This window comes from Lynx canadensis, chromosome D3, assembly GCF_007474595.2.
Source record: "Lynx canadensis isolate LIC74 chromosome D3, mLynCan4.pri.v2, whole genome shotgun sequence".
Lineage (NCBI taxonomy): Eukaryota > Metazoa > Chordata > Mammalia > Carnivora > Felidae > Lynx > Lynx canadensis.
In genome coordinates this window covers 13,123,413-13,149,373 of record NC_044314.2, presented here as the reverse complement: position 1 = coordinate 13,149,373, position 25,961 = coordinate 13,123,413, and the positions used below count along the sequence as shown (strand labels likewise).

The following is a 25,961-nucleotide window of genomic DNA, read 5'->3' as shown; positions in this document are numbered from 1 at the left end:
AATCACTAAGGACACAATGGAAAGGGAGGGGCAAAAAGTGAAGGCTTTATATTTCCTCGTCAGGGACACAGCTCCAATCTCACCTGCCAAATTGTCCGCTTCACCCGGGAAAGCAGCAAAGGTAAAGAGAAGTATTTCTGTGCTTCAGTGTTTCAGCTGCGCTTGTTGCCAGACCCGAACAGATAAGAGCAGTAAAACAGGACGTTTGGACAGGTGTGTAATGAGCCACACGAGGGCGAAGATTATTCTTTGAGCGTGCCTTTTGCTGATCCCTTGATGAGTACATTATCATGCTTGTTAATACATTAACGTGGATGGTGTGCATTTTTAAAATCCTGGAGGCAGGCTGACTTAATTTCCAACCTCTGATTTGTTTAGCAAAATAGAACTCTGTTGATACTTTCTACTTACCAATAACCCTTATCCAGAACGGAGCTGGTTACACAGGGCCGTGGCCTCTGTGTAGCAAAACTCTTCTTGGTTCTTTAGAAGATCTTCACTGCACTGGACTGGCCTTATCAATAACTTGATGTCCTGGGAAGAATGCCTTCCAGTGCTGTGTCCTCTTTCAGTACTTTATTGCCAACATCCCCCTCTAAGACATGTCCTCTCTTCGCGTTTCCTGAATAGTTTTTTATTTTTTTCCTAGAAATCCCCCTTCTTAACCTAGAAAGGCTGCAGTTCCGGGCATCTTTTTCTTGGTTTTCTCCCACGGCAGCCTCCAGGTGACCTATTCCTTTTGCTTGGGAGGGGTTTTTTCAGTCTAAAAGCAGGCAGGACGATACACTACAAGGAATTTTCTGCAATTCCTTCCTTCTTTGGGAGCTCAATTCAAAGTCCTTCTACTTCTAGGGGCACGTCAGCTCTCCCTCATCTCCTGGGTGGAACCTTCTCTGGGGCCTATGCATCTTCGGTAGGATTCTGTGTACCTTGGGACTTCTGTCCCTCGTGGCATCCTCTTTTCGGCAACTGACTGCATAATATTAATTAGACCAGAAACTGTAAACTGTTTATAATGTTGACTTCTCTAATATGTGTTGGTGATTGGGTGGTTGTGCAAGACACTGATAATTTCACCGGTAGATTTTCCTTGCCCTCAAAGAACGCTAAATCTAGTGAGGAAGTTACTCAGTTAACAAGAATCGGCGAATTCATCCACATATTTGTGTCTCAGTGTTTTCCAAAGACAATTAGTCAGATGTAGGGGAAATTGTCAGTCAAGGTTACTGCATAAAATCTGTTGAGTTTAAGATTAGTATGGACACTCTGTTGTACTAAGAAGAGTGGGGCCTTGGAAAGTGAATGATGAAAATAGAGATCTTAAGAGCTAGGTTAACGATAGTGAAAACTCTATCTTGCAAATAGACATGCCAAATGCCCAAGTTCGTGAATTAATTAGAATTATGTATTCCCAGTAATTGTTGAAAAACCTAAGCCTAATGTTTCTCTTCTTGGTATTGTGAACCAAATGCTTGGAGAGCTAGAAGATCTCACTGTGAAGTGAGGCAAATAATACTATATTTAGTAACCATTCGTGAACAGATTAAGCCTATTAATGCCTTATATCTTGGACAAAATGTCTTAATTTTTCTGGTAAGATGCTGTCCTTATCAATTAGGGATAATAGTCACAGTGCCACAAAAGTAAAATCATGTTACCTCGAATAAAAGCTTATCTGAATGTGTCCAGTGGCAAGTGGAATGAGCAGAGGTTTCGGAAGACATGGACTTGCGTTCGTGTCATGGCCACCCCACGTATGCCATGTGAATTTCTCAACCCCTCACCGCCTTGTCTGCAAAACTGGGGTAACCTGACCCATCCTGTACGACTTAAACTCTGAATAACGTATGCAGTGCTTGGCATGTACATGGAGCCCGTGATGCAGTCCTTTCCTTTGTGAAGAGATCTCACACGGGAGCATCGGGGGGGGTCTGTGTGAGGATGCCCATCGCAGCACTGCTGGTGACGATGTGAGGAGGAGGCCGTCTGGGCTTCTGTCACTGGGCAATGGATTGGCAAAATGCAAAGGCACAAAAGCACAGTACTTGCAAGTAACGGATGATGTTTCCAGAGTGACACGGATGAGTCTTAAAAAAGTACTCAGTGAAAAAGAAATTACTTGATATAAGCTCATTTATGAAAATGAAAAGCTACATAAAGAAACAAATATTTTTTAAGGACACATGTAGGTATAAGAATATGCTTTAAACGAATGATAAGTGTTGTCTACGGGGATGGAGGAGAAAGAAAATGAATTGGGTTGAAGTCAGTTAGCAAAGAAGAGAATTATGGCCCAATGATAGCTGTGCCAAGAACTGAGGGGTGTGATTACTTGTGCTTTCTATGATTGTGGTTGAAAAAAGAGAAAGAAACCAACAGATTAGTAATATAAAAGTAGGTGGCTCATACAGGTGGTCTATCAGTATATTCCAGACTCTTTTGCTAGGCACCCCCATAACTGTAGGGCTGTTCACTCTAATATGTAGGCAGGTTTTTAATAATGACAATATGATGATGTAGATGTAAGAAGCATAAATTTACATTCTCTTATAAATCTGAAATCTGAAATTTCATTCTAGAACCTGATTCCATTAGCTAACCCCATTTACCGAAACGCAGAAGGCAGTATAAAGAGCATCTGCCTCGGACATGCCTCATTATTGGACCAAAACTGGTTTCATTATTAAGGTAGTGAAATAAAGAGCTTTCAAGCTCTATCCATGTCGCTCTGGAATAACAACAATAATATTGTTATTATTAGACCAGCTACAGAGAGCTGTATTAAAACTGACTTGAAGAACAGTATCCTGTTAAAGGCACATGCTAGTATTTTCATTAAATAAGATTAGCAAAACCTTTGTGTTATACCTTTAAAAAAAATTGTCCAAAGCAAAGAAAAATACAGTCCAGGCTTGTTATAATATAACTGCTAGGCTCTCTTATACTATCTTGGGTGGTCTGATGATTCGAATACATAGCACTTAGTCCTTAATGATTATTTTAGGACAACCAGTTTTAATTACAGGGATGTGTCATCACCATTTTTGCCATATAAATTTGGTGGGTCATTATTTTGAAAGTCTACAAGGGACACGTTTCCTTTCAGCTGTCTTCTGCCCGAGAAGCGCTGGGCTGTGCACCTTCCTCCCAGCCCCAGTTCTGAGGCATTCACCTTCAGCTTAGCTTCCTTTGGCTCTAAAGGCACAGAGAACTATGTTTTAGTGAGAGGTATGACACGAATGCCTACATCAGTAGCCAACAGAGTCACGCCCCAGAGAACACACTTCCAGTGAGCTCAACTCAGATATGTACTGAAAACAAGGCAGGTTAGTAACTAAAATAAACATACCCGGGCGGAGGCAGTGGACTGGTCACCTGTCATAATAGCCTACAGAATATAGGCCTAGACTTGAATTCTATAAGAGTGCGAAGCTGTAATCTAGAAGATGAGAGGAAGAAGAACAAAGTAGTTGTAGATCGCTGGGGAACTAAATAAGGGAGAAAGACGTAGCTGTGCTAGAAATGTGTGAATGTGAGGCAGGTGGGCTAATGGGTCCTAGCGGTCAAGGGCGTAGGAAGAAATCCCTGGGGAGGCTGGGGTGCTTTTTGTTGCAAGTAACAGAAGACTCAACCAAAATGAGTTAAAATATAAGGAAACATCATCCTACATGACGAGAAATCCCAAGGTAGGACAGATCCAGGGTGGATTAATCCATCCACTTAATGGTGCATCAACAAGGACTCAGGTTCTGTCCACCTTTCCTCTCTGACGTCTGGCTTATCCTCTTGGGCTGGCTACATCCCGGTCACACAGTCGCTGCTGTGATAGTAGTCACATGAAGACAAACAAGAGGAAGAAGAGGGATGTCTTCCTCTTGTGAGTCTCTCTCTCTCTCTCTCTCTGTCTTTTTTTATCAGAGGGAAGCCTCTTCTAGAAGCTCAGCAATGACTTTTTGTCCTTATTGGCAAGAATCACGGCACCTTCTGATCGTTAAAATTTTATTTGTTTCCCCCCAAACTTGACTGAGCAATAACTGCCAAATGTAATAGTATATATTTAAAAGGTACAATGTGATGATTTCATATTCATAAACACCGTGGAATGATTCCCAGGATCACATCCAACCCCTGACACAGTTAACTTCCTGTGTGTGTGCGCACGAATGCTTAAGATCTACTCTCAGAAACTTTCAACTAACTATACGATACTGTATTATTAACTAGAGTCACCATGCTGTACATTGGATCCTCAGAATATAACCCAAAGTTGGTACCCAATTAGTCACTGTTGCAGGAGACAGAATTACCTCACTTGGCTTAGGCTAGTCAAGGCTGGCCCCTGGGGTATGGAGATCCTGAAGCCTTCTCTGAAGTGCATGGTTACATGAAAGTGGATTCATGAAATCTGTGTCCTCTTAGCACAGAGGAAGGGAAGGGGAGGAGAGGGGAGGGGAGGAGAGGGGAAGGGAAGGGAAGGGGAAGAAAAGGAAAGGAAAGGAAGGGATGAGCAGCAGGTAATTAATGTTTTTACACTGCTATCTGGGGAGAACTTGAAGGTATCTGGAAAGAGAAAAGTGTTCTCCTGTGAGGCTGTGAAGGTGTGCAGTCTAGTGGTAAAGCAACTTGTTTGGCTGAACTTGTGTAGCTAGAGAATTTCTCTGTACAAATTCCAGGATGAGGAGGATCTTGTAGCATGGACATTAAGAGCATGAAGACCTAATTCCTTCCGCTCTTCTGCCGCAGAACAATTACTTTTAAATGTTCACAAATGAGAGTGAGACAGCCTTGAACCACTGGTTGAAAGGAACACTAAATGTTCTATTCATTAGTGATTTCTATTCATTAGTGACTTCTATTCATTAGTGAGTATGTAATTTTTCACGAAGCAGTGTGCTCAGACTCATAAATTCGTGAAATTTAATAACCGAACTCTATGTATTACCTGTACTTCCAAGTAATATTCTGAGATTTTTTTTCCCTCCATGTGTTCTCAGGTAGTGCTTGGCATAAAATGGATCCTCTCAGCACAGCAAACGTTGACTTTTGCCTTGATGTGTTCAAAGAGCTGAACAGGCACAACGTAGGAGAAAACATCTTCTTTTCACCACTGAGTCTGCTTTATGCTCTAAGTATGGTTCTCCTTGGGGCCAGAGGAAACAGTGCAGGGCAGATGGAGAAGGTATGGAACACAGCAGAGATTTCCACAGACCTTTCACATGTTCTGTGCACCCGTCTGGGTCAGCCAGATACACGCATCTTGATACCAAGGAAATTCTGCCATCTTGTGACTGAAGAAACACATTGGGGAAAATCATATTTCTTAGAATAATGGTTAAATGATGCAATACTTATAATGCAAATAACACAATAAATGCAACACAGTCTCTTCCTTCCCATTGGTGTTCCCATGCATACCCTTCTGTAGTTTACTTTTGGAGTTCACTTTTTTCAGTGATTTAAATATGACAGAGAACACATGTGTGATACTATTCTTTGCCCTCCAGGATTGCAACCGATAGAAAAACTTAATAACACTTTAAAAGCTCTCAAGTGTAAAAAAAATAATTCATTAGTACATTTGACGTTCACAACGGCCCTATGTGGTAGGTGGGGATTATTATCCCTATTTTACACATGGGGAAACAGAAAGACTAAGAGAAAAGGGGTGACTTTTCTGGTTACAAAGGCTGATACATAGTGATTTTTCCATTATATGTATTTTTGATCGCTATGGAAAGTCTAGATGAATATCACTTAACAACTCTTTGGATACTTATACATCATATTATTGTTTGTCCTTTATTTCTTCCCTCCATATTTTGATGCACTTTCATGATTTTCTTGGCTTAAAGTAGATATTGTAAAGGGACACCATGTAATGTTTTACATGACCCTAGAGGGTCACTGTCATAGTGAAGGGCCTGAGAACAGTAGGAGGGGGCAGAGGAGCCTCATTACTGTCTGGAGACAGACAGACAGTTGTCAGGGAACCTCTCTCTTGATCTCGGTTTCCCTACGTGAATGGGGATAATAGCATCTACTTACGAAGCTCTTGCGAGGATTCAGTAAGATATGCCAAAGCTTAGTTCGGTACCCGGAAGGTGACATCACTAAATGTTAGCTGTTATCATTGGTCATTTTCTGAAATGGAAAAACAGATAACTTGTAAATATTCACGTTTATAGACTGTATGTTGCTTTTGATATCAGTTGACTCCTCTTTTTCCTTCCTAGGTGCTTCACTTTAATCGTATTGCAGAATCCTTAAAACCAGAGTTCAAGGCCTCAGCTAAGGTATGATAGTATCACTACTGAGCTATCAAATGCTCTTCAACATAAGAGCACCGAGGACTAATAGTGCAGGGGTTGAGTGGCAGAGCCCCTCTTTGGCCCCTAAAGGACCCAGCAGCATTGTCTCCGTTGGTCGAGTCCTTTAGTCTTCCTGGTAATTGCTACAGCCTATACAGTTAACATAATGAAAATAATTACAGTATTAAAGTCCCCCAGCTTTTATCATATGTCTTATTGTTATTCTTGCTCAAGCTTTCTGTTCTTTCATGGACTGTGCCGTAAATCTCAACATGGGACTGAGTCTGCCAGCCTCATCTGTGAGGGAGTAGATTTTTGCAGTGGGGTCACTGAGAGAGGACCCATTGCCTTATAGTTAGACCCCAGGAAAACGGGGCCTGATGTTGCCCAGCCCACACTGCCTGGGACTGTGATTCCCACTTCTTTCTAGTAGGAGAATTCCTGTTGACATCAAAATTAGAACTCACACGTGATATGGTTATGTGTTTGATTGTGATTGATTCAGAAAACACATAAATACATACAGGTTCAAAAAATACTTGCTTCACAGAACCCAACTTGTCGTGAGGAGATTAAAGCACGTCCGTAGTTTGGGAAACTTTGCTTCAGGGAATGTGGGTAGACCCCAATAATGTCCTTGAGTGCAGATGCCTCAAAGCCGTAGGTCTAACAGAATTGCTCCTGGGAATGGGTTGGATGGCTGAGTGAGATCAGTTCAGCAAAGGGCTAAAGTGTTTGGTTCCATGGTCACACAGAAAATGGAGACGTTGAAAGGAGCGTGACAGAGATGATTCTATAGGTACAGGGACAGCAGCAAAATTTGGATCGTCACCCTAAAGACCCCACTAGGATCTCTTTATGAAAACTTGTGCTTTCGGATTTAACCATAGGGGCCAACAAGTGCTTGTGTGTTTTGCAGTAGCTTACAGTTCTGCACACAACTTGTGACTAAGGTCACAGAGTGCTGAGATTGTTGAGCTGGAGGAAATCTAGAGAAGGAACATGCTTTAAACTCCCCAACTCTTTGCTTGTTAGTATTCCCTACCCTTTTATTCAGAGGCAAACACCTTGCTGTCTACTTACTGTTTCCACATTATTTATAACCCTCCAATGGCAAGAAATCAAGCAACTTAATACTCCATCCTTTGTTTATTGGTGCTTCAGTGCAGCCAAGCTGGAAGGATTCATTCAGCGTTTGGAGTCTTATTCTCTCAAATTAACCAGCCAGACTCTAACTATACCCTCAGCATGGCCAACAGACTCTATGGGACAAAGGCGATGATGTTCCATCAGGTAAGTCCGTCTGGAATGGTGACCCACAGCTGTCTTGGCATCCTCTAGGTTTCAAACCATAAAATAAGGGAAGAGTGAGAAGAGCCACATGGCATTCATCTGTAAGAGATTAAATTTTGAGCTGACTTAGAGTTTCAGTGAAATGGTTTTATCAAAATCCCATTTAAAGTTGTGAAATATCACATAACAATTTTATTTTTGCAAAAACCACCAAAGTTGTCCAAGAAGCGAGGTCAGGGATGAAGCACAAAACAAAGTAGTTAAGAATTCTCTTGTGGATCATGAAAAAGCAAAATACGTTTCTCACCCCTTCTTCAGAGGTCTTTAATGGCAGAGTGCTAAGAATCAATGGGAAGCATACCGGACTGGGAGCCAAGAGATGTGAATTCTGTTCCCTGTGAGACACATGACTTTGGGAAAGTCACCTTTATCTTTAAAATGAGAGAATTAGACTTAAATCCCTTTTAGCTTCAAGATTCTAACACTATTTATAACATTTCCCAACAGTAGTGTAATATGTAGTTTTATTGAGTGTTTACCATGTGCCGTTTACTTAATACGTTGTAGGTCTTATCACATTAACTGCTACATAGTCCTAATATAAGTACAAAATTGCCATTAATTCTACAATTGTGAGGCGGATTCTGAAAAGTCAAGTTGACAAAGGTAGCCGAGATAATTAAGTGGCAAAGCCTGAGTGCGACCCCTATCCAAATCTATCTTCCTGTTTTAATTGCTGTGTTATCCTGATGTGATTAAGGTGAAATGCTAGCCTCAGTGACATAGCTTTTATTTGACCAGTTTTATTTAAATGCTGGCTCGGGGAAGCAGAATGAAGTCCTGAATTTCTAATGTTCTCCTCTAGTCTGGTAATGTAGTCTGTGTCTTAACAGTTGATTGTCAGAATTTTTGCAACTTGGGGTGGTCCATCCTGGGGTGTGGACCTGTTTCAGAAGTGTTGTTTCCTACTGTCCTAAAAGCTTACGGTGACTCTTTTATGGAGTGCCTGCTGATGTGGTGGGGATTAGCAGTCATGGTCCCTAAAGTTGGAATACTCTCTCTCCCGCCCCGTGTCTTCCCCAAACAGTGATCTGGACATAGGTAGTAGAGAAATGTTGATTTGGGATAATGACGAATGCATCTGTTCCTGAAATGTGAAGCTCCTCATTAGTGTCGTGCAGATTGTCATGATCTGTATCATGCATGAGATATTATTATCCCAGGATTCTGTCTGGAAAAACTTTCATCTCATGGATTAAGGACAATCACTTAAGCATGTTCTAGCCACAGTTGGACCAGCTCAGGACAAGGGTCATCCCGAGGCCCAGAGTTTGCTCTCAGCAAGCTTTCCTTTTGTTCTATAATGGATTTAGGCACAAGAGAACCCAGTTAAGCAAATGGCAAGCCACACCCCAGGCAGCCACTTTCACACTGCCATATTTCTTTTTAAAATTTTTTTTTTTCAACGTTTATTTATTTTTCGGACAGAGAGAGACAGAGCATGAACGGGGGAGGGGCAGAGAGAGAGGGAGACACAGAATCGGAAACAGGCTCCAGGCTCCGAGCCATCAGCCCAGAGCCCGACGCGGGGCTCGAACTCCCGGACCGCGAGATCGTGACCTGGCTGAAGTCGGACGCTTAACCGACTGCGCCACCCAGGCGCCCCCACACTGCCATATTTCTAAGTCTTGTATCATCCTGCTCAGTTCATGGTGGGGCCTTGGGTCCTGCTATGGACATACCATAGAGGTATGTCCCCAAGGTCTCAAGAATGGAACAGCAGGCAATTTCATTTGAGTCAATGTAGATTTGACTGGTGCCTTGGCAGTGAGGCAGTGGAAAGTTCCCGGTTCTAGAAATCAAGGGCCATGCATGGGTGGTAATCAGTGGTGGGTCCAGAATGTCATATTGGGGCCAGCTTGGGAACTTGGTTAAAAGAGAGGGCTAGGTTCTTTATACTGATTTTGCACACTATTTTTACTTGGATTACTAGTATAGGTGAGTAAAATAGTGAATTCCTTAAGTTATTTTTGTTCACATTTTACATAAAGTTGAAAAAATGCCAATTATGTCCACCAGAGAATATTATTACCATTTTAATTATAGTGGCTTTTAGGGATACCACGAGGAGACCAAGCCCTCTGTTAGGCCTCCAACAAGCAAAATGTAATCACCCCGGTCCTGAATCACTTCGTCACTCTAGTCCTCAGTTTTCCCACCTAGAACGTAGGGCAGTGACTCCCATTTGTCTGTTTGAGAGGACAGAGCAGTGAGAGTAAATTGTATCTTGCCATTTTGCTTTGAGCATTTTAGAACAAAGAATGCCAATGATAGGGCAGAAGAGACCACCAAACACTTCTGAACATTCCTTTTGGAAAGCTGTTTGATTTGTTTAAATCCATTTGCTTTATTAAGAATAAGTATACATGGGGGTGCCTGGGTGGCTCAGTCGGTTGAGCGTCCCACTTCGGCTCAGGTCATGATCTCACGGCTCATGAGTTTGAGCCCCGTGTCAGGCTTTGTGCTGACAGCTCAGAGCCCGGAGCCTGCTTCAGATTCTGTGTCCCCCTCTCTCTCTGCCCCACCCCTGCTTGTGCTCTGTCTCTCTCTGTCTTTCAGAAGTGAATAAACATAAAAAAAAATTAAAGAATAAGCATACATGGATTCGGCTTCCTTTCAGACATATAAACATGAGCTGCTTTTGTCTCTGTGTTGCGATTTTATTTTACTTATTTTTTTTTTAAGTTTCATTTTTTTTTATTTTGAGAGAGAGTGTGCACGAGCAGGGGAGGGACAGAGAGAGAGGGAGAGAGAGAATCCCAAGCAGGCTCCACGCTGTCAGCTCAGAGCCCAAGACTTGGGGGTCAAACTCATGAACCATGAGATCATGACCTGAGCCAAAATCAAGAGTTGGATGCTTAACCGACTGAGCCACCCAGGTGCCCCTCTGTGTTGTGATTTTTAGAACACATAGAGCTGTAGGCTTTTGCTTCCCTTCTACTGTTTTTGTGTTGTGCTATTGTCCTTTCTTTTTACAGCAATATCTAAACTGTTCTGAGAAACTGTATCAAACCACGCCGCAAACTGTTGATTTTGAACGGTCTCCAGAAGAAACGAGGAAAACTATTAATGCTTGGGTTGAAAGTAAAACTAATGGTAAGAATAAGTCCCACGGGTGTCTTCAAACTTTAATTGCACTGTTTTGATAAACTCTCTGAGTCAGTGCTAACAAGGAAGCTGGGTGACATCCAGGACCTAACATAGACAGATCAACAATGGAGGACAAGAAGGGAGTATTTTGGAATATTCTTTACAGTCGTTTGTCCTGATTGTGAGCTAAGCCAGGTGATTCTGAGAACGAGAAGAACAGTATTTCTACTTTATAGAAGGGTTGTACATTCTGCAATTAAATTTAATTCAATTGAAATCCACCTTTCGTGATTTTAAAATAAATCTTGCAGTTGTCAAATACTTCTTAAAAAATGGCAGATTACATATTTAGATTTAAAGATGTGTTCATTTCATTATGTAAAAACATCTAGTTAAGGAAAGATTTAAAGAATAAAGAGAGAGAATAATATAGTGAATCCTTATTTACCTCTCAGCTGCAAGATTTATTACTTAAGGCCAATTCTCTATCTGTACTCTCACTCTTCTCTCACTGCCTCTTCCATGACAAAGCCCAGATATCTTTTTTCAGGTTGTGTCTCTCAAAAATATAAATTATTTAAAAGAAAATACCACTGCACCGTTATTACACATAGGAAGTTAAAAATAACCGTTTATATTAACAAATATGCAGCGAGTTTTTGTATTTCCCCAATTGTCTCGGTTTTGTGTGAATCAGGACTCAGGTAACATTTATACATTGCAGTTGGTCAGTATGTTTCTTACGTCTGGATTTTTATTTAATTTAATTTAATTCAATTTAATTTAATTTAATTTAATTTAATTTAATTTTGAGAGAGTGCAAGTGGGGGAAGTTTGGGGGAGCAGAGAGAGAGAGAGAGAGAGAGAATGAATCTTAATCTCCATGCTCAGTGGGGTAGATGATGCGGGGCTTGATCCTAAGACCCTGGGATCATGACCTGAGCTGAAATCAAGAGTCAGACACTTAACTGACTGGGCCACCCAGGTGGCCCTCATCTTGATTTTTAAAATAATTTTTTTGACTGAAATATATATATATATACTTATAGAAATATATACAGTATATGTGTGCTGTTCAATGAATTATCACAAAGCAGAAATTATCACAAAAGCAAATGCTCTCAGGTAACCCCCCTCTACCTTTAGCAGGTCAGAGAAATAAAACATTAGTTACTAGGAAGGGCACACTCCAAGGCCACTCTCGTGTTTCCTCCCAGAAACGAATCCACCCTATTGCCAAACATTAAGACTTCTCTGACTCCTTTTACTATATATTAGTTCTGCCTATTTTTAAATTTCATGTTAACTGGAATCATAAAGCATGTGCTTAGGGTTTTTTAAGCTCAACATTTTGTGAGATTCATCCCTGTGACTACATGTTGCATGGTTTGCTCATTTTCATTGATGTCTATCTTTGTTCTCTGAAAATACCTAAATATATTTATCCAGTCTACTGAGTCTTAATGAACACTCGGAACATTTTTAGTTTGGGTCTATTATGAACAGCACTGCTATCAGCATTTTGATTCACTTCTTTTGGTACATATACTGTATGTGGTTTTGTTGGATGGATACCTGGAAATGAAATTGCTGACCATATAAGGTATGTGTATATTTAATTTTAATAGATACAAAACAGTTTTCTTTTTTTTTTATTTTTTTTAACGTTTTTATTTATTTTTGAGACAGAGAGAGACAGAGCATGAACAGGGGAGGAGCAGAGAGAGAGGGAGACATAGAATCTGAAACGGGCTCCAGGCTCTGAGCTGTCAGCACAGAGCCCGACGCGGGGCTCGAACTCACGGACCGGGAGATCATGACCTGAGCCGAAGTCGGACACTTAACCGACTGAGCCACCCAGGCACCCCCAAAACAATTTTCTAAAGTGGTTTACCAATGCACTTGCCCAAGCAATGAATGAGAGTTTTATTTGTTCCTCAACTTTGCCAACACCTGTGAGTCTTATTAACTTTAGCCATTGTAGTGAGTTTAGTTTTAATTTGCATTTCCTTTTTGAATTATATCATTGAACATTTTTATACACTTCGTATCTTCCTTTGTAAAGTGCCTGTTTAAATATTTTGTCCATACATCAGGATGATTTGTCTGTTTTTTTTCTTACACATTCTTAGGGAATTCTTTGCATATACTGAATATGTATGTTGCAAGTAATTTCTACCATTTTGTATCTTGTCTTTTCCTTCCCTTAATGGTGCCTTTGATGAATAGAAGTTCTCAATTTCAAAGGAGCAAAATTTATCAATCCTTTCTTTTATAGTCAGTACCTTGGCATACTTTTAAATAAATCTTTTGCCTACTCCTAGCTCATGAAAATATTTTTATGCTGTCCGCTAGAAGCTTTACTGTTTCACTACAGTCCAGATTCATTTAAAAGTTCATTCCACTCCACATGGACCTCTACTTGACATACCACTGTTTATTGGGAAAAGGATCCTGTCACCATTACACTCCCAACGTACATTTTTTCGTAAGCCGGATGATCATATCTGTGAGTCTGTTTCTGGGTTCTTCAGTGGACTCCATTTGTCTATTTATTTATTCTCATGAAAATACCACAATTATAGTAGCTTTATAATATGTCTTGATAGCTGGAAGTCTAAGTCCATTGTTGATCCTCTCCAAAGAGCCTTGATTTAACTTGATCTTTTGCATTACACATACATTTTATTTATTTTCATTTGAGTATAGTTGATGCATGCTGGTAACATTAGTTGCAAGTGTACAACATAGTGATTCAGTCTATAAATTATGCTGTGTTCACCGCAGGTGTAGCTCCATCTGTCCCAACACATCACTATTACAGTATCCCTGACTATATTTCTTTTTTTTTTTTTTAATTTTTTTTTTTAACGTTTATTTATTTATTTTTGAGACAGAGAGAGACAGAGCATGAACGGGGGAGGGTCAGCGAGAGGGAGACACAGAATCTGAAACAGGCTCCGGGCTCTGAGCTGTCAGCACAGGGGCCCGATGCGGGGCTCGAACTCACGGACCGCAAGATCGTGACCTGAGCCGAAGTCGGCGCTCAACCGACTGAGCCACCCAGGCGCCCCTCCCTGACTATATTTCTTATGCTGTGTTTTTTGTTCCCTTGACTTACTCATTCTATAACTGGAAGCCAGTATCTCCCTTTCCTCTTCACCCATTCTGGCCAACCCCCACCCCCCTCCCCTCTGGCAATTATTACTTTGTTCTTTGTATTTATAGGTCTGATTCTGCTCTTTGTTTATTCATTTTTTTAAGTTTACTTATTTATTTTGAGAGAGAGAGAGAGAGAGAGAGAGAGAGAGAGAAAGAGAGAGAGCACAAGCAAGCAAGGGAGGGGCAGAGAGAGAGGTAGAGAGAGAATCCCAAACAGCTCCACACTGTCAGTGCAGAGCCTGACGCGGGGCTTGAACCCATGAATGATGAGATCATGACCTGAGCTGAACCACCCAGATGCCCCCATTTGTTGTTTTTCTTATGCAGTCATAAAGAAGGATGAGATCATGCCATGTGAGACAACATGGATGGATCTAGAGGGTATTATGCTAAGTGAAATAAGTCAGCCTGAGAGCAGATGCCATATGATTTCACTCATAAGTGGAATCCATGTACATTTTATTTTTTTTTTTAATTTTTTTTTCAACGTTTATTTATTTTTGGGACAGAGAGAGACAGAGCATGAACGGGGGAGGGGCAGAGAGAGAGGGAGACACAGAATCGGAAACAGGCTCCAGGCTCTGAGCCATCAGCCCAGAGCCTGACGCGGGGCTCGAACTCACGGACCGCGAAATCGTGACCTGGCTGAAGTCGGACGCTTAACCGACTGAGCCACCCAGGCGCCCCTCCATGTACATTTTAAAATCAACTTGTCAATTTTTGTCAATATTCTAGTTGAAATTTTAGTTGGAGCGATATGGAGTCTATAGAGTTGGAGAAGAACAGGCATCTTTATAATATTCAGCTTCCAATCCACTTCCATGAAGTTTATCTCTATTTAGGTCCTCTTTAATGTCTTTCATTAACATTTTGTATTTTTCTATGTTAATGTCTTTTGACAAATGGTTTTCAGATATTTGAGGTGTTTACTGAATTTTTACTAGTATCAGTTATTCCAAATTTTATTTGTTGTTGATGTAGGAGTGTATAACTGGCTGTCATATATTAAGATTGCTGAGTTCTCATAACTCTAGTTTACTCTTATATTATTTTAGATTTTCTATAAATACAGTCATTTCCTCTTCAGCCTTTCTTGCTGCTTTTCTTTTCTTACTGGCTAGGACCTTCCGCTGAATAGAGGTACTGATATTGGGCATCCTTACGTTGTGTCTTGTTTCTGGATTTATATCTTGTTTCTGAATGGTTTTAATAATATGTATTTAAGCATAATGTTTGTTGCTGTATTTTTATGAATGCATTTTTTCAGATTAAAGAAATTTCTATTTCTGGTTTACTAAGAATTTTAGGCATAGATACTAACCATATCATATTGAAGCCTTCTCTGTATCTATTTAGCTGTGATTTTTTTCTTTAGTATACTAATTTAGGGAACTACATTGATTTTTAATGTTAAACCAACCTTTTTGTCCTAGGATAAACAAAACACGATCATCATATGTTATGCTTTTTGCATATCACCAGATTTGATTTCCTAATATTTTCTTTAGAGGTTTTGCACCTGTGTTCATGAAAGAATTTGACCTTAGTTTTTATTTATTCAAATATTCTTGTCAGTTCAGGTATCCAGGTTATACTCACTTTATGAAACCAGTTGGCAGTGTTTCTCCCCTTTTTCTAATTTCCAAAAGAGAGTTTATGCAAGATTGGTGTGAATTTTTCTCCTTCAAATATTTGGAAGAATTCATGCCAATCTTACATAAACAATCTTACATAAATTCCAAGGTGAGCCCTCTGTGCCTGGTGTTTTCTATGTGGGAAGATTTTGATTAGAGATTTGATTCCTCTAATACATAGAGACCTACTTATATTTTCTGTTTCTTCTTGTGTACGTTTTTGAGTTTTTTTCTCAAGGGATACAGCCATTTTATCTGAATTTTCAAATGTATTAGCATAAAATTGCTCATAATAAAGTTGTATTACCTTCTTAATGTCTTTTGGTTATATAATGTTTTCTCTTTTTTTATTTCTGGAAACATGAATTGTGCATTTTTTTTTCCTAATTAGACTTGTTATGGATTGGTAATTTTTTAGTCTTTTCGAAGAATCAGCTTGTGTGTTCCCTATTGTAGTTTTTTTATTACATGACTATTTATGATTATCATTTATTTCCTTCTTTTTACTATCTTGCTGTTAAATTACTACTCTTTCTGTAATTTTCTTGAGATGAACAGTTGATTTTCAGACATTCTTTTAATGTATGCATTTAAGACAATTGCTTTCCCTCTAGGTATGACTTTAACTCCATCTCACAATTTTTCATTGTATTTCCATTATCATTCAGTTCAAAATATTCTCTGATTTTCTTTTTTCTTAATGTTTTATTTTTAGAGAGAGAGAGAGAGAGAGAGTGAGTGTGTGCGTGCATGCGCACACATGAGTGGGGAAGGGCAGAGAGAGAGGGGGATAGCGGGTTTGAAGTGGAATCCGTCCACACTGGAGGCAGAGAGACTGATGTGGGACTCAAACTCATGACCTGAGCCAAAGTTGGATGCTCAATTAACTGAGCCACCCAGGGGCCTCAAAATATTTTCTGATTTTCATTGAGATTTCTTCTCTGACTCAGGGGTTATTTAAAAGTGGAAATTATTTCTGGTTGTTTTTTAGTTACTGATTTTTAGCTCAGTTCTGTTGTAATCAGAGAACATAATAATTCAATTGTTTGCAATTTATTGAGACTTTTGAGGTAAAACATATGTTTTAATTTTGGTAAAATTTTCATGTGCACTTAAAAATAATGTGTATTCTTTAGTTACTGGGTGAGATTTTTTAATTTTATCGGTTAGGCTGACTTTGTTATTTGTGATGTCTGTGTTTGAGTGTCTTTGCTTCTTTCTTGACTGCTTTTTATCATCATTTACTGAGCAAAGCTGTATTAAACTATTGCACTATGATTGTGGATTTTTACGTTTCTCCTTTTAGTTATGTCCAATTTTGCCGCACATATTTTGAGGCTGCGTTTTTAAGTGCATAGGTATTTAAATTGCCATACATTCTCAGTGGATTGCTCCTTGCGTTATTCTGAAACATCTCTCCCACCTTGCCAGCTCCTGAACTTCAATTATTTTTTCACTAGCACTGAGACACCGAGAAAAGTAGTTCTTAAATTCTTGGTCTTCAGTTTCTGTCATGTTTTTCCTTATCGAGGCTTGGGGAAACTTTTGAAACTTCACTATACCTTGAGGAAAAAATTATTCAGAAGTCCCTGTTGAGCTCATCTGTTTGTGTTTCTCCTGCCTATGAGATCTTTACCCCTTCAGCATTGACTGCCTGGCTTCCTTTAGCTCTAATTTTTTAAAAGTACTTTTTTTTAAAACATTTCTTTAAAAAAATTTTTTAATGTTTATTTATTTTTGAAGGAGAGAGAGACAGAGCACAAGTTGGGGGGTGGGAGTAGAGTGAGAGGGAGACACAGAATCCGCAGCAGGTTCCAGCCTCCGAACTGTCAGCACAGAGCCTGATGCAGGGCTCGAACTCACAGACCGTGAGATCATGACCTGAGCTGAATGAAGTCGGACGTTCAACTGACTGAGCCACCCAGGCGCCCCATGCAGTGTTCCAATTCTTCCATTCCTTCTTTATAATCTGCATTATGAGAAACTTCTACTCATAAAATATTTGGTTATTCTAAGTACAGTTGATATGAGGAAAACAAAAACAAAAAAAACTGTATTCTAAGTACAGTTGATATGAGGAAGGATGCCAGATTCCTTCTCTTCAATACCAGTTTTTGAGCCAACGTTTACTCCCTCTGAGCATCCTCGAAGACAGCCAATGAGTTTTTTCCCAAAGATTTTTTTAAATGTTTTTTTACTTATTTTGAGAGAGAGCGAGAGTGAGCTGAGCAGGGGAGGGGCAGAGAGAAAGGGAGAGAGAGAATCCCAAGCAGGGATTCAGTCAGCACAGAGCCCAATGCAGGGCTCGATTCCACGAACTCAGAGATCATGACCTGAGCCAAAATCAAGAGTCGGACGCTTAACCAGCTGAGCCACCCAGGTGCCCCAAGTTTTCTTTTTAAAGTATCATTATGAATTCATAAATTTAAACATTTTGAGATGTTTCAATTTATTGTCTCCTTTTAGTCAGGGGTCCCATCTTTATATTGGCTCCTAAGTCCTTTTGACCCTACTCTTGTGGAATTTGATGGCTTCTTTGCTTTCTGATTTTACCAGATGTTCCAGACTGATGTCCTGCTGATGACCTAGAATTACTTCTCGCGGGAATCCTGGATCATTCTCATGAGAAGTGATATTAGAGACCATAGCCTGGGTACAAGAGTTCCCATTGATACTGGCATGGTCATTGTTTAAAGGCCTTCTCAGTGAATACATTTTTTAGATGAAATACGGCATAATTTCTTACTGATACGACCAATTCAAATTCCGGTTCATAGGATTTTTACTTAACAGCCCTCCCTTTTTTACATCTATTTCCCTTTTATCTTGTGTCAAAAATCCCAGATTCCAATGTCACCAATATTATTGCAAAATCGCATCATCCAACAATACACACAGTCTCCAAATAACAATACTAATAAAATATAACAGTAGCTTAAGATGTTGTTTGGAGTTCTTTTTGTCCTTTGGGTCTATCCCACTAGAGGTGCACAAAGTACCATGCTGAAATCCCTGTCTGTGTGGTTATGCCATCAACTCATTGTACGGGTAGTCTCTGAGGTTTATGAATGTAGGCAATCATATTCCTTGATACAGGAGAAATAAAGCTTATTAAGTAATAAAATTAGGATGAAATAACATCAAAGTATTAAAGCTAATTGCATTTATGAAGAACATGTCAGTAGTACAAAATAAATACTTCTCTGAGCCTAAAGACTGCCCCTAACATATTTGTATCTCACTATTTCACTTATCAGTGAAGTGTCAACAATATTTTGTTGATGGGTGGACTGATGGGTGTTATTCAAGTTTAGTAATAGGTGACAAGATTAAAATATGCATTTATTCAGTTCTTTGTATTAAGTTAGAAAATGCTTGGAAAGATCTACACATTTTCAGATCTGTTAATTTACTTGGAACAGTAGTGGAAAAATTAAGCTTAGAGTCTGATGTTCCAGATATCCTTATGTTTCCTATTGCTAGCTTGTATTGAATTAAGGTTTTGTAAATTGCAGTGTACCAGGGTGCACCAAGGGGGCTTGGTGTTCAATTTGAACAGTATATTAACAAAGCAGTAAACATCTTGTATGTTTTTTATAAATTCTGATTTTTAGATATGTATTTACTTTAAGTGTTGGTATATACTTGTGATACACGAATTGCTAGTACATTGTAAGAATCAGTGAATCTTTTGAATGCTTAACCTATTTGGATGTGGTGAAGTGCTGGTAAGTATGAAGCCTGATAACTATTAAAGGGAAGCCATAAGAAATTATTAAAGATTTTCTAAATAAGCAGTAATGTATAGGAAGGCATTGGATATGACTAGGTATCACACAAGTGGATCATAGCTAATACACTAGCTACTCTCTGGATGCCATCTTCTGATTAGAAATAACAAAGCATTCAATCCTGTGATATAAACGTCATTTGACAAGGACAGCCTCCATGGCCAGGAGATAAAAGGGTTCTTCTGGTGTCTCAAATTTATAACTAGCCTTAAAAAGGAAATGGTTCCAGGGCTGCCTGGCTGGCTCAGTCGGTTTGAGCGACTGACTTTGGCTCAGGTCATATCTCACAGTGTGCGGGTTTGAGCTCCACGTCGGGCTCTGCACTGACAGCTCAGAGCCTGGAGCCTGCTTCAGATTCTGTGTCTCCCTCTCTCTCTGCCCCTCTCCTGATCACGCTCTGTCTCTCCCTCAAAAGCAAATAAACGTTAAAAAAAATTAAGAAATGGTTCCAGATTTCTAGTGAATGTTCAACTCTCTGTTATCAATAAACCCAGTTCTAATCCAAATATATTATCTTTTTTTTTTAATTATTATTATAAGGAAAAGTCACAAACCTCTTTGGAAAGGGCACAATTGATCCTTCTTGTGTAATGGTCCTGGTGAATGCCATATATTTCAAAGGACAATGGCAAAATAAGTTTCAGGAAAGAGAGACAATTAAAACCCCTTTTCTGCTAAGTGAGGTAAGTATTTTGTTTTCAGACTGATGATAAATTCTGGAGAATGTTAAGGCCAATTTAGAAAGTTTCAGTGAAGACACTGGTCTGGGTTTCTTTCTTTTTTTAAAATGTTTATTATTTATTTATTTATTTATTTGGGTGGGGGGAGAGAGAGACAGAGCGTGAATGGGGGAAAGGCAGAGAGAGAGAGGGAGACACAGAATCCAAGGCAGGCTCCAGGCTCCGAGCTGTCAGCACAGAGCCTGATGTGGGGCTCGAACTCACGAACTGCGAGATCACGACCTTAGCCGAAGTTGGACACTTAACCGACTGAGTCACCCAGACGCCCCTCCATAGGTTTCTTTAATTGTGTTTTCTGTGAATTTTACTTTCATTTTTCCTCACGAAGTGCCAGTAATCTTTCTCATGGGGCCCGTAACTGGAGCCTTTGGAGACTGGCACCCCTCTCGCAGATAAGAGAGCCTGTTCCCGTAGCCATGCATTCTGTCCACGTGTGCTGGGGTTGCTTTCTCAGCACAACACAGCTCTCCGTATTACTTTTCTCCTAGAGAGCCTCCAATTGGATTAGCAAAGAAAATGATCCTATGATGTCATTTTTCCACATAAATCATCTTAGGTGGTAACGCTAGCTTCGTTTTGAATGCGTCTCAAGCTAATATATAAAAGAAATTTTATATGTAGATGACTGTATATAGTATTTAAACTAGACAGGCTCTAACAATGACTTATTTTAAAATAAAAAATTCATAACCTTTGCAAAGGAAAGTAATAAAGGGTGTCCTTTATTGGTTTTATTTTACCCACGCCTTTAGTGTTAATGCAAATATTCATGTTTTGCGAAAACATCAGCGTACGTACATGTGCATGCAAATATGTGACTGTTGTACCTAATGAGAACCCCCCTTTTTTTTAATAGGGTAAAAGCGTACTTGTGGAAATGATGTATCAAATGGGAACATATAAATTAGCCTTCATAAAGGAGCCGCGGATGCAAATTCTGGAGCTGCCCTACGTGAACCACAAACTAAGCATGATTGTTCTGCTTCCCGCGGGCACGGCCAGCCTGGAACAGGTGAAGTTAGAGACTGCTAATGTGAAGAGGAAACACATGTGCACGAGTGTGTGACGCTAGTGTGGTCAGTCCCTAATTCAGTCACACGCTGGGTTCAGCGGTAGGCCGCAGGGGCTGTGAGAGGAAGGGGGACCCTGGGCCCTGCCTTCGGGACCAGGCATTTCAGGGGGAATAATCTATTCTTCCATAAAAGAGGGCACAAGGAGGCAAAAGTGCCATCTTGGACTAATACATGCACCTGCTGCTTACTTGACATTTGGGAAGCATCTTTCTCTAGTGATGGATCTGTAGTGCCGGTTAGGGTCTTAGTACACAGCAATCTGATTAAGCCACCTTCCACTCGGGAGCAGTTTTTCCAACCCAGTTATAACATGCTTTCATGAGGCAACCACTCTTTTTTAGCATCCTGCTATTGTAGGGGAAATGAGTGCCACAGCCACTGAGAAAAGGTCATGGTGGTGGCAGGGGTTTGGGTCAAAGCCCCCCTCTTTGGCTGCAGCCAAAACTGCCTAGCACAGAAGCAGGCAAGCCACTGACATGGAGTAAGCGCACCTCGCCAGCCTTGCTGGAACTCTCCAGTGCTCTGCGGGAATGACAAAGAGGAAGCTGACGTACACGCACGGATGGGCTGGTCCCAGTCGGAGGTTTCTAAGGCAGGGAGCGCCTGCTTGAGGTTAAACAATGTGGCACGGGCGGGCGGGGCCTAGGGAAGCCTTCTTGAAGCACCTGGGTTGGGATGTGTGTGTGTGGACATCTAGGAAGAGAAGCATGGCCGTGGCCAGGAGAACAGGTGCGATACTGGCGTGGCCGATTCAGAGGGGCTCAGACCTCTGGGCACCTGTTGTGGACTGCCAGGGAAGATATTTGGAGGCAGATAGCATTTTGGAAGCAGTGTAGAAGTGGTCTTTATTAGCTTGTGATGCATTCATTTATCTGTTCGTTTAGCCATTCATACACCAAACATTGTTTATGCTGAGAATTCTAGTGGGTTCTGGCACATAGAACATAGACGTAGTGGGTTCTGAAACATAGACAAACGTGTGGTTCCAACACACAGTTATAAATAGCATGTAACAAGTGCCACGATACTCTGCCGGAAGTCCTGTGGGAGTAGAGAGAGTAGACAATGAGGGGATCTGGAAGGCTCCTAGTAGAGTAACCTTGATGTCTCACAGGTGGAGGGGTAGATGAATAGGTGAACAAGGGTACCCTGTGGTTCCAGCTAGAGCAAAATGCTCATGAAAATGCCCTAGAGATATGAGACCAGCAAGACAGATTTGCATCATGGTAACTCGGATTAGGGCAGAAAAGGACAAAAGGAAAAGATAGTTTATGTCTGATTGTATATTGTCAGGATGGAGAGAAGGTGACAAAAAGTTTTCAACTCTTGTCGTGGGATGATGGGCTTTGGCCTGCTGGTCTTGGAGCTGTGGGGAGGACTGGCTGGAGGGATCACATGCCCAAGGGGAGTGGTTTGAAGGGCTTACACAGAATGATGGCACTGGGTGGGGGGATGAGAAGGGGCCTGGTAGCTACATGGCTGAGCGGAGGTGTGGAAGGTGTGTAGAACCTCAGTTCTTCGGGACTTCGGGAGTAGTCGCATGGCAGAGGCAGTGAGGGCAAGGGCAAAGTCAGGAGGGAAGCCAGGTGTAATGAGGGGATCCTGGCATCACAGAAGTCAAGTGAGCAACAAATTTGTAATAGAGGGTGCGATTTAATGTTTCGGAGTTGAGAACCAAATCAAGAAATGGTGACTTCATCCAGGAAACACAAGGACTTCAGAGGCAAGAGAGGGAGTTTAGGTGAAGTCTGCATCTGAGGGAGTTAAGGCAGAAGACTGTAGGATACACGTTTGGGGAGTTTACTTATGAAACATTGATGAAAAGTAGACAATAGAATGGGGAAGATGTGGCTGAATGCAACATTCTTTGTGTTTTTTGTTTTTTTTGTTTTTTCCCAGATAGGACTTGAGCATATTTTCAAGGTACAAAAGAAAGCAATACATGGAATCATGCACACTGAGAATTATAAAATGAATGGCATTTAATGCCACAGGCACGTGTTTGGCTTACATGGGCTCATCTGTGTTTTGTCTCTTAGATAGAGAAACAGCTGAACATGAAGACGTTTTACGAATGGACCAGCTCTGCTAACATGGTAGAGAGGGAAGTTGAAGTGCATATCCCCAGGTTCAAACTTGAAATGAAGTATGAGCTAAATGCTTTGCTAAACTCCCTTGGGATGACAGATGTCTTCAACGAAATCAAAGCTGATCTCTCTGGAATATCACCAGCCAAAGGCCTGCATTTATCAAAGGTCATCCACAAGTCATACGTGGATGTCAATGAAGAGGGCACCGAGGCAGCAGCAGCTACTGGGGACAGCTTCGTTGTAAAAAGACTCCCCATCCGAGCTCAGTTCATGGCGAACCACCCTTTCCTGTTTTTCATAAGGCACATCCCTACCAACATGATCGTCTTCTGTGGCAAGCTCGCCTCTCCCTAAACAAGTGGGGCTGAGGGGGGCTCAGGGTCACAGAAGAGGTACAGGGACAAACCCATGACTAAAAGTAGCTCATCCCTTACACACCTCTGTGCCTTACTTTGCTCATCAGCAAAATGGGTCTAGGATCTCTCTCAACTTATACCTTGAATTGGTGAACCCTAAAATTACGGAAATCATGGAAGAAGATACATTTACAAAAAAAGCTTCTCTGGTTCTCTTATCTTTGGGGCCTCATTTAAGTGCTATCTGGGTGACATGATCAAGTCGATGAGAACAGTTTTCAAGGGTTAGATTTACTTGACTTGTATATATCACTGATCTCTTGAACAAGTGACCAATCTACCTTCAGAAAACTAAATTAAGGACTTCAGCTTTGGTTGGATTTTTAAATATTATAGTTTTCCTTGCATGTGTAGACATAACATCATGAATTTCAGTTCAAAATTCTGTATTCGTTATAATAAATATATAAAATGCCTTCAGTTCTGTGAAGATTTTTAATATACTCCAGTAATTAAATGACTTACCAAAGGAGATTGAAGAAGGAGGAGTCTAAATCAACATTTTCGTGGAATTTTTGGCCAAATGTTTTCAAGCCCTAAATTGGATAACTGATTTTTCTTTTTGCCTCCCTCCCTTCCTTTATTCTTTCCATTTTTCCTTCATTTTTCTCTCTTTCCCTCCCTCCTCTCCTCTCTCTCCTTCCTTCCTACCTTCTTCCCCCCTCTCTCTTTTTTTTCAATAATGCAATGAATAAAAATTCAGAACAGCAAAAACAGAAATCAATCAGGAGATTTTTATTTAAAAGATAACCTTTTTAAAAAAAGAAATCCTCCTTAATTTCTACTCAAGATAACATGAAGTGATAATCAGATAATGATGGCCATGATACGTTTACTGCCTTTTCAGTGCCCTCTTCATAAATGCTTCCTACCAGAACTCTCTCAGAGATGTGAACAAAGCATAGGGGCCCTTCAGTTCTCTCTTCCATAACCCAATCTTAGAAGAGGCAGTCCATAACAGGCCACTGCTTCCCCCCTAAGGTGATGGGACACCCTCTTTTTCTACTGACAGTGGTGGCAGCCAGTGATGGCTTTTTTTCCCCATCAGGGCACTGAAGGATGGGCTAACCTAATGATCCTTTATAAGCCCATTTGTCACATGGCATAAAGCCAAGAGGCCACTTTGGCCTACTTCACAGAATAACCCAGTGGTCCCCGAGCACAGAGGGTTTCACTGTGCTACAGTGGAGATACCTGAAGCAACAATGATGGGTGGAGAAAAGAGTTATATCTTGGCATCTACTATTCACTTTAAACATCCTAAAGAAACGATGACTAGGACCTGTCCGGTGAATGCCGTGTCCTTCTACGTGAACCTGGCATATGCTGTATAGGAACTCAGGGGTATCACATAGGCCAAGTGCTGTGGGCTTGACCATAGCAGAGCATCATGGCGCTCACTTGGCTTGGCCTCTGTCTGTTAAAAAGACTCAGACTGAGTGTCTGCTCACAGGCTGCAGTCCTAGAACCCCAAAACCTGCTTGAGGGGATGGGGACTGAGCTGGTGATGGTCATCATTTAGAGTCAAAGCCAGGAATAAGTCTCAGAGAGGGGCCTTCAGAAACACCAGTGTGAGTGCTGGGATAGGAGAGGAGGACTTGGAGAGACAGTGACTAAATCAGCCTGGGAGAGCAAAGCTGGGAGGGGTGCTGGAGTCATTCTCCGAAGTCTTTTTGTAGGATGGGGAGCTTTTTAGGGCCCCCAGGCACCCGTTGCAGGGAGTATGGCCAGAGTTGCAAAAGATGAGTCCTTAAACAAAATGCAGTTAATGAAGGTCCTCATGCTGAAGTCAGCATGAGGCCCCCTTTTATTAGGGAAATTGCTAAAGACTACGTGCAAAAAGTCAGCTAAGCGAGTGTGTTAATCAACTTAATGGTTTTGTTTTTCAAGGTTGAATTTCTAGATGATTGTTCTTTATGACCAGGAAGAGTCAGGCATGAAGGCCGTGGACAATGCTAATGGCTCAAGGCATTCCTTAAGAGCAGCTGTGAAAACATGTCCTAAGGCCTTGTACCTGCTGCAGCCTTTCCCTTTTGAGGTCTTTTCCTTTGATGTTTTTCTCCTACATCTCCCCCAGATATGGAGGACACAGCTATTTTCACTCTTCCAAGAGCTAACATTATATGTCAATTATATCTCAGTAAAAAAAAAAAAAATGGGCAAAGGACCTGGAAAGACATTTCTCCAAAGAAGACCTCCAAAAAGCCAACAGGTACATGAAAAGATTACTCAACATCACTAATCGTCAGGGAAATGCAAATCAAAACCACAATGAGATATCACCTCACACTTGTTAAGATGACG

General features: G+C 40.8%; 1 protein-coding gene across 2 annotated transcripts; it reads left to right on the top strand.

The window, feature by feature from the left end:
• The first annotated feature begins 13 nt into the window (after positions 1-13).
• On the top strand, positions 14-24,077 carry SERPINB11 (serpin family B member 11). 2 transcript variants are annotated; one of them, XM_030292397.1, is made up of 8 exons: positions 14-121; positions 4,995-5,179; positions 6,234-6,293; positions 7,473-7,601; positions 10,640-10,757; positions 19,879-20,021; positions 20,935-21,090; positions 23,191-24,077. In XM_030292397.1, exons 2-8 carry the CDS (start codon positions 5,012-5,014, stop codon positions 23,593-23,595), a joined length of 1,179 nt encoding a protein of 392 aa, XP_030148257.1. In that variant the 5' UTR covers positions 14-121; positions 4,995-5,011; the 3' UTR covers positions 23,596-24,077. The 2 variants fall into 2 exon arrangements, with proteins under 2 accessions (XP_030148257.1, XP_030148256.1); XM_030292396.1 differs by having other exon boundaries at positions 14-213.
• The last annotated feature ends 1,884 nt before the right edge of the window (positions 24,078-25,961 follow it).

Excerpts from the sequence above, each read along its gene's own strand:
- SERPINB11 (XM_030292397.1), top strand. The coding sequence starts at position 5,012 with ATGGATCCTCTCAGCACAGCAAACGTTGACTTTTGCCTTGATGTGTTC. Across the intron at positions 6,294-7,472 it reads AGTTCAAGGCCTCAGCTAAG|TGCAGCCAAGCTGGAAGGAT; the intron begins GTATGATAGTAT and ends TTGGTGCTTCAG. Across the intron at positions 21,091-23,190 it reads GCACGGCCAGCCTGGAACAG|ATAGAGAAACAGCTGAACAT; the intron begins GTGAAGTTAGAG and ends TTTGTCTCTTAG.